General features: G+C 37.5%; 2 protein-coding genes across 3 annotated transcripts; both read left to right on the forward strand.

Annotated features, from left to right (window-relative positions):
- The first annotated feature begins 297 nt into the window (after nucleotides 1–297).
- Nucleotides 298–3,028, forward strand: LOC149692323 (uncharacterized). Of its 2 annotated transcripts, none has more exons than XM_089868031.1 (4): nucleotides 298–733; nucleotides 1,258–1,768; nucleotides 1,838–2,320; nucleotides 2,377–3,028. In XM_089868031.1, the coding sequence occupies exons 1-4, from the start codon at nucleotides 664–666 to the stop codon at nucleotides 2,642–2,644; spliced, it is 1,332 nt and encodes a 443-aa protein (XP_089724157.1). In that variant the 5' UTR covers nucleotides 298–663; the 3' UTR covers nucleotides 2,645–3,028. The 2 variants fall into 2 exon arrangements, with proteins under 2 accessions (XP_089724157.1, XP_089724158.1); XM_089868032.1 differs by lacking the exon at nucleotides 298–733 and adding an exon at nucleotides 887–1,124.
- Nucleotides 3,029–3,234: 206 nt separating this feature from the next.
- Nucleotides 3,235–7,786, forward strand: LOC149692324 (spliceosome associated factor 3, U4/U6 recycling protein-like). Its single transcript, XM_089868024.1, has 14 exons — nucleotides 3,235–3,435; nucleotides 3,542–3,668; nucleotides 3,730–3,834; nucleotides 3,908–4,180; nucleotides 4,252–4,376; nucleotides 4,677–5,079; nucleotides 5,165–5,230; nucleotides 5,326–5,384; nucleotides 5,936–6,048; nucleotides 6,146–6,785; nucleotides 6,862–7,062; nucleotides 7,123–7,212; nucleotides 7,271–7,542; nucleotides 7,602–7,786. The coding sequence occupies exons 1-14, from the start codon at nucleotides 3,265–3,267 to the stop codon at nucleotides 7,765–7,767; spliced, it is 2,811 nt and encodes a 936-aa protein (XP_089724150.1). The 5' UTR covers nucleotides 3,235–3,264; the 3' UTR covers nucleotides 7,768–7,786.
- Nucleotides 7,787–8,807: the final 1,021 nt, after the last annotated feature.

Consider the following 8,807-nt stretch of genomic DNA (forward strand, 5'->3'; position numbering starts at 1 on the left):
TTTCATCTTATGTAATTGAATAGTTTCGTCAGTTTCAAAGATGAAGTACAAGTTTTATCGATCAAGGTTTTTTTTATAACACGTCGTACCCCCTTAAGTCGAACTTGAAACTATTTTTTTCTCAATTGAAAGGTTTGTCATAAATTAAATTAAGTTAAATCTAGCTCGAACAAGACTCTCCAGACGCGCGAGCCCAATTACGAGAAATTGTAATACGATATCAAAGTTTATCCTCTCCGCAACATATACTACAAATTACGATGACAAAGATAAGGGAAGGAGAGGGGGGCACCAATTCGATTGATCCATAGCGGGACAGAAGGAATAGAAGCTTCTCGATCCCCTTTAATGACTTAACAAGGGAGCAAGGACGGTCGGGCTATAAAATCGATTATTTCTATAAATAAAGCCCGCCCGCGCGTCATAATTCCCGTAATGAGAGTCTTAAATTGGTAGTGTTCTCTCTGTCGTTTCAATCCCTACTGCTTTTCGACATCCGTTGATCTTTCACCCCAGTACAGTCAACGTGCTTGCCAAAGAGAGAGATTATTATCCCATTAAAGCCAGCGTTGAAATACAGTAGTCGGAAGAGAGCTTTGTCGCGAGAAAGAAAGAAAGGAGCTCACTCGTGATTCAACTGCTAAAGACCTCAGACGTCAAATCATGGCTTCAACCACTGTCTTGATTGCCTCGATATTTCTATGCATTTGTTTCCACGCCGCGGTATCCACTTGTAAGTATTTGTTTCTTATAATACCGTCACGTTTGACTAGCTTGAAATTATTATCAATGTCTACATTGCTCTAAAAATATTTATTTATTCAGCGTACTCTATTCTTAAAGAATTCCTAGATAAAATATTTTCGAGATTATAGCTATTTGTTTAAAAATGTTTTTTGTGTATCCATGGCCAAAGTGTTTTTCGCGGAAAATGCATCTCGTACGATTATTTTTAATAATTTCCTAGTATTGAAAGCAATGATTAAACAGGATACGGATACGTAAAATGATAGTGGGATGTAGCACGTAATTTATTTTTTGTCTTAATTAAAAATTGGCACGGCATCATTCTAGATTCCAGCTATTACCAACTAAACTATTGTTGTATAGATTCACGCTATTACGTACGTTGAACTTAGAATCTTATTCAACAATTATCGCGTGGTTTTTGCCTTTTGTTTTTATGACTGTTTTGCTTAATTATTTTTAAATTAATTTTAATTGGACAATGACGGGGTTTTTGTTACGTAATTGCAGATTCCGACGAATTAAGATCTTTGTTGCGTCGTTCGCCGTCGGAAAATGAGAAAGAAGGCGCTAATTTACAAAGCATCCTTAGTCGGGTCGTCCAAGATGATGGGGTCGTCAATCCCAGTCTTTTTTTGCACGAGGTGATGAATGACCCGCTACCCGTACCTGACTTCAACATCTCCCACGACGCGGCCTTGACAAAAATCGACGGTCAGTTCCGAAAAATGAAACTACACGGTCTTCGAGGCTTCCAAATTAAGAAGATTATGGTCAATTTGGCTCAGGCCAACGCTAGCGTAGTTCTACACACTCCCGGGTTGAGGCTGGAAGGTGATTACAATTTGGAGGGCGTCGTGACCTTCTTCAACGCTGACAGTGACGGAGCCTTCTGGATGAACGTGACGAACTTGTTCGCTTACGGAGGTGCCACTTTAAAAAAGAACGAAGAAGGCGTCCTAGAAGTAGATGATGTAAAAGTAAACGTGGAAGTTGAAGATGTTGATTTACACTTTGAAAAGTAAATTAAAATTGTGGAAAAATTTCCCTTAGCAACCCATAGATAATTAAATGGTTCACTTCTCCGCAGTCTCTTCGGAAGCTCTTGGAGTTCTTTCTCTAATTCCATCCTGAATCAATTGAGCGAAACCATCTTCGAACAAGTTCGATCATCCATGCTTGGTGACTTAAAATCCACAATGCGAAAGGAACTCAATTCCCGATTGAAAGATCTGCCTTCCGATATTTTCCAATCAAACACGTCCAACATATTCGATAGCTTATTAGATAAAGCTGCAGAAACCATTTTAGATTCGGGTCTCGATCCAGTCACGCTACCAGAATTCGAAGAGACCTTCCACCGTCGGGCCTTCTTCCTTAACGTCTATGGTCAATGGAAAGCTTCAAACGGAACCCTCTTTGGACTGGCCACTTTACAAAGAACCGGCGATATCTTAGCTATTTACGAAAACGATTCGGTCATTTTCGAAGCCAGTTTAGGTTTCCGAAACTTGACGGGAATGTATAACTGGAGCGCTCATTTTATGGGGGTCGGACCAATGGGAACGCTAAGGTACTCTTTTTAGTTGTTGATTAATTGAAACAAACTAAAATGAATTATTATTCCAGTTTGTCTTTGGCTCATACTTCCATCTTTATGAGACTAAAGCAAGATCTTAGAACGGGAAGTAAACCCAAGCTCATGGATTTAGAGATGGATCGAATCGGGCAAGTTTGGATCGACTTTCAAGGCTTGGGTAGTCTGGATTTTCTACTTGAAATCTTTGTTAATTTGATGACGAACGCTTTGAAACACTCTATCGCCGGAGCAATAATTCCACCTGTTAGGGATTCTCTTCAAACTCAACTTAACTCTCTACCTGTAGAATTGCTTTGAAATTTAGAAAATTCCCTAATTTAACTATTTTATATTCAAATAAAAAATAGAAATATATTTTCACCCCGACATAATGCGACAGTAATTGTAAATTTTCCAATTAAAAAATTATCAGTGTTTTTCTACAATATCGCGACCGGGAAATCGGCCCCTAACCAACTACTTGTATATAACCCTAATTTAAAGTTATATTTTTATACTTAATATTTTTTTCCTTCTGCAGAATCCTCATAAAGTAATTTTGGAGTAGTTTTAATATAGGAAGTGACAAAATGTTAAGTTTTTTTTGTATTAGATGTAAACTAGTTTGTAACGAATTCGCTTTATAAATTTATTAAAGCTGAAAAAGTATAAAAATTTCATTAAAATATCCTTCTCAAACCATATTTTCGATAAATGGAAAGGTTTTCTGTGTTTTCATACATTTTCAGACACACGTCAACGATTTCAGTGGTTCAAATTTCGCGCGTTCTATTTTTAAAAGGATAATCGGGAGGGATCAGTGCCGTTGCTATGGTAACTGCATCTTCCGCGCAGTCGCAGATTTCCACTTTTTCGACCCCTTAAGGGGCCGTCTTTGCTGCAAAACACACTTCAGAAAGCGTGATTATTTTTTTAAAATGGCGGATGTTGATGAGATTTCGTCGCTTTCCGTGGAAATGGACGAAATGGAACAAAATTTAAAAGATGTGGACTCTGATAGTAGTTCCAGCTTCGATCCGGATTCTATGGGCAGTGAAAGTGATTCGGAAGAAATTAAAGAAAGCAAGATTAAAGAGTTGTTTGATAAAGTAAGGTTTAGCTACAAACATAATAACATTGGCCTAGGGAGAAGTTGTAAAAACTAATTAAGCGTCTAGTTAATTATCGAAAATGTTTAATACTTCTTGTCAACAGATTCAAAGCAATCCATATCAATACGACAGTCATGTGGAACTGATAATGCTATTAAGAAAAGCTGGAGAGTTAGAGCAACTTAGGCTGGCTCGGGAACAGATGAGCAAACTATTTCCATTAACTGCGGGTAAAATTTACGTCGCCTTGATTAAGCAATTAAGATTTTAAATAAATATAAACCCCAATAGAACTATGGATTGATTGGATAACTGATGAAGCCGTCATATCATCTCAAAAAGAGGAAAAAGAAGATCTGGTGAAACTTTTTGAAAGAGCTGTTAAAGACTATATGTGTAAGTATTAAAATTCTATCCTAAGACGAAATATCACCAATGAAATATTCACATAATATTATTAATTATACAGCTGTCAATTTGTGGTTAGAGTATGCCCAAAGTTCTATTAAAAACCTTCAAACAGCGGGAGGCAGGGCAGCTGTAAGAGAAATCTTTGAAAGAGCTCTAACTGCGGTAGGATTGCATGTCTCAGACAGTGCTGTTATTTGGGATAGCTACAGAGAGTTCGAAGTGGCCATTTTGGCAACCCTTCAAGCTCAAAATGCCGTTGATGACCAAATTAATGAACAGAAACAAAGAATACTAAAGTTATTCAAAAGGCAGTTGTCAGTCCCATTATTTGGTATAAGATTGCTAATTTAATTATATCCAATCAGTTATTAAAATTATGACTAATTACAATATTTAATTAAGATATGGAAAAAACATTTGAAGAATATAAAGAATGGACAGAGAATAACGTTGATACAAATGTGGTCAGAGAATATCAAAAGGCATTAAAAAAACTTGAAAAAATTCAACCTTACGAAGAATCTTTGGTACGTAATTAGCCTTATTCCTGATCAGCGCCACCTACCCATAACGGCGACTTCGAGAACTACCGTAATCCTCAAGCCAATCAGATGTCGCCAAAATCTGGTGACGTCACTGGGGGGGGGGGTCGTACCAAAAATGACGTCACCAGATTTTAGCGACATCTGGTTGGCTTGACGATTACAGTAGTTCTCAAAGTCGCCGCTATGGGTAGGTGGCGCTGATCAGGAATAAGGCTAATTCTTTTAAGATTAATTTTAATTACTTAAAACTAAGATTAATTATAAATCCCAAATTACTGATAGATGTCTTCTGATGCCCCTCATCTTGCAGAGTATTTGGCATACTTAGATTTTGAGGAGAAACAAGGGGAACCATCGAGAGTGCAGTGTTTATACGAAAGAGCCATTGTGGATAACTGTTTAGTTTCTAGTTTATGGCAAAGATATATCAACTATTTGGATCTCAAGTTAAAAATTGGGGAAATTGCTTTACCAGTTTACGAGAGAGCTATAAGAAACTGTCCCTGGACTGTTGATTTATGGGTAAAATACATAGCCGCCGCTGAAAGATATAATCTGCCTCATGAAAAAATCAAGGAAATTGTGGATTCCGCTTTTCAATCTGGTTTGACAACTGCCGAGGACTATAAAGCTTTATGGCTAGCATTCTTAAATTATTTAAGAAGAAGAGTAAAGTGGGATGAAGGCTAGAACCGTATTTGATTTATTCTTGACAAGTGTTTAATAGAATAAACTTTACTAAACTTTTAAAAAACATTTCTTTTATGCAGAACATGAATTGGAGTTGGAACAACTGAGAACAGTTTTTCAGAAAGCTTCGGATCATTTATTTCAGTGTAAGGATTGTAATTAACTTTAGGAAGGAGTTAATTTGGGTTAATGTTAATGTTAATTTTAAGTCTGGTTTATTAATTATTATTAAATTAAAAAGATTTTGGAGAGGAATGTGATGCACATTGCACGGTTTTGAAATATTGGGCCAAAGTTGAGGTTACCTTTTTATTTTTTTATTAGTATATTAAGCAGTGGTGTGCGAGTCCCGTTTTTTCGGTTTCGAGCCGAGTCCGAGTATCGAAAGTAATTTCTTATCGAGTATCGAGCCGAGTCTCAAAAATACTTTCCGAGTATCGAGTATTTAGATAGGTCAAATTTTGGTTCTTTCGAGTAATTATCGAGTCTCAAATATTGACTTGTCGAGTAGCAATTTTGTAAATTTCTTGAAAATAACGAAGATGTTCAATTATCTAATATCTAACTAGTTCAAAAAGATTGTTAGTGATCAATTAAACATTGAACAGGTGATTTTCAAAATAAATGCTCATGAACTCATCGTCTGCTATAGTTATAAGCCTCGGACTCGAGTATTTGTAGAGTATTTAAGATGTTAAAAAAGCTACTCGAATCTGTCTCGAGTATCTCAATGTGTTGTTATCGAGTATCAAGTCGAGTACTCGGCTCGATACTCGAACCGAGTACTCGCACACCCCTGATATTAAGTTTTTAGCTTAATTTGTTTTTTAATTGATTTTTAATTAATTTAGGCAAAATTTTGTAAAAACTTGACAAAAGCCAGGGAGGTTTTAAACATGATCATACATTCTGGGCAAAAAAAGTTTGAAGCCAGTGCTTGGATTGAATATGCCAATTTTGAAAGGTATAAAACTAAAAATAGCAGCAAAAGATGGATGGAGATAGTTTTACTATTAATTTTCTAGTTGTTTAATTATTATTTTTTATCTTTTTTATAAAAGGGCCTATGGAGACGACAAACATTACAGAAAAACATTACACAAAGCTTTGACATCAGTTACTGACTTTCCAGAAACAATTGGGGATGCTTTATTAACATTTGAAAGAGAGGAAGGAACGTTGGAAAGTTTAGATAATGCTCTGGAGAAATACGAAATTCATCTTGCAAGGGTTAACGAAAAAAGAAAAAGATTAGCTGAAAAAGAAGAACACGATCATCATCAAAGTCCAAATAAATCTCCGGGGGGTAAAAGAGATCTCAAAAGAAAGTTTGGAGATGAAAAATCCATCCTTGACAGTGATGGCTTCAAAATTCCTCATAATCCGCATCCAAGTTCCAAAGGAAGTCCGCAACATCATCATCAAAGTTGGCAACCTCAAAATATCAAAGAGGAAGAACCAACGAGAAAGAAATCAAAATCTGAAGAAGGAAATCAAAAAAGGGATAATAGATTTAAGGGGAAATGGGAGAACCTCGCTAATGATGATAACACTCCGGAAGATCTCTCAACAAAGGGGGATTTTAATAAAAAACATGGTGTTAGTGTTGCCCATGATCCTGCTAAAGACCCTGTCACTGTTTTTGTCAGTAATCTTGATTATAAAACCGAGGAAGATAGATTAAAAGAGTTTTTTGCCTCAGTAAGATGCTAATTAGTAATTACCACCTTTTAGTAATTAAGTGAAGAGATGGGGTTAATGTTTATCATCCTTTTAGGTTGGACACGTCACTCAAGTTAGATTGGTGCGAAATTTTAAAGGAAATTCCAAAGGATATGGTTATGTTGAATTTGACAATCAGTCATCAGTTGAAGAGGCTTTGAAGTTGGACAGAACCAAGCTAGATGGAAGACCAATTTTCATTTCACGTTGTAAAGATAAAAAGAAAACTGAAGTTACTTCAGAACCAAAGTTGAAAGTGAGATAATATTTAATATTTATTTTTAATTCTTAATTAAAGTTAATATAATTGTTTCAGTTCAGTACAGTTTTGGAAAAAAATAAATTGTTTATAAGGGGATTACCTTTCACCACATCGGAAAATGATTTAAAAGAACTTTATACAAAGGTTTGAAGTTGTTTCTTTAGTTATGAAGGTTTGATTCAAATTATTATTTTCTTTACAGTTTGGTGCTTTAAAAGATGTTCGGCTAGTTACTTATAGAAATGGACATTCAAAGGGTTTAGCCTATGTTGATTTTGAAGACGAAATATCAGCCGCTAAAGCCCTGGAAACGGATAATACTAAAATAGGGGAGAATGTAATCAGTGTGGCTATCAGTAATCCTCCTCAAAGAAGACCCAAAGGTGGTGGTGGTGGTGGTGGAGGAATTCAGTTTTCTAACCAAGGAGCACCTTTTGCAGGCTCAAGAAACAATTCAACTCCATCATCCACTGGGTAAGATTATTTTAAGCATGGATTAAGAGTATAAAGCTTAAATATAACTTGTTTTTAAGTGTTGGGAGAGGAAGAGCGCCAACTTTAATGGTTCCACGCGCCCTAAAGAAAATGGCCATAAATGACACCAATGGAGCTGAAAAAAGCTCTGAAAATGGTGTTGAAATTAATAAAAATGCACCTGTAATGTCGAATAATGATTTTAGAAAACTTTTGAACAAATAAAATCATGTCTTTAAATTTTTATATTTATTTTATTTATAAATAAGTCAAGGGGGCGATTGTTGTTCTTTATTTCTTATGGGCAGTACTGGCCAACAGAGTCCTGCACGGGCCGGGCTCAAGCCCGGTCCGGCCCGAGGCCCGGCCCGATCGGGTCGGGCCGAGCCGGGCTTTCCACTTTTGAAAAGTGTTTCGGGCCGGGCCGGGTCGGGCTTTTAAAATTTTGGAAATTAACGGGCCGGGCCGGGTCGGGCTTTTAAAATTTTGGAAATTAACGGGCCGGGCCGGGCCGGGCTTTTGTTGATTATCATTTAGTCCAAAGTTCAAATGAAAGATAATTTAAATGAGTATAAGCTTCTAAGAACAAATGTAACGAACAATTATCAAAATAAATGAAAAATACACGACGCTAAAGCAAATATGAATTCAAATCATTGATTTTATGTAAAAAAAATATAAAAATTACAACTGAACTACGTGTAACGGGCCGGGCCGGGCCGGGCCTGTTCAATTCATGCAATGTGTCGGGCCGGGCCGGGCCGGGCCTGTTCAATTCATGCAATGTGTCGGGCCGGGCCGGGCCGGGCTTGGTTAATGCATGTAACGGGCCGGGCCGGACCGGGCCGAAAAACCAACTATGTACTCGGACTCGGGCCGGGTTTCGGGCTTATTCAAAATGCTGAAACCGGGCCGGGCTTGGGTCGGGCCTGAAAAACACGGCCCGTGCAGGTCTCTGCTGGCCAAGGCTTATATTTTGGGTGGGAAGTTCGTGGCCAAGGCTTATATTTTGGGTGGGAAGTTCGTGGCCAAGGCTTATATTTTGGGCGGGAAGTTTGTGGCCAAGGCTTATATTTTGGGTGGGAAGTTCGTGGCCAAGGCTTATATTTTGGGTGGGAAGTTTGTGGCCAAGGCTTATATTTTGGGTGGGAAGTTCACGGCCAAGGCTTATATTTTGGGTGGGAAGTTCGCGGTCAAGGCTTATATTTTGGGTGGGAAGTTCACGGCCAAGGCTTACGTTTAGGCGGGAAATTCTGAAATGAAGT

This window comes from Phalangium opilio, unplaced genomic scaffold, assembly GCF_054372755.1.
Source record: "Phalangium opilio isolate 3A_F unplaced genomic scaffold, DU_Popi_V2 ptg000024l_1, whole genome shotgun sequence".
NCBI classification, from domain to species: domain Eukaryota; kingdom Metazoa; phylum Arthropoda; class Arachnida; order Opiliones; family Phalangiidae; genus Phalangium; species Phalangium opilio.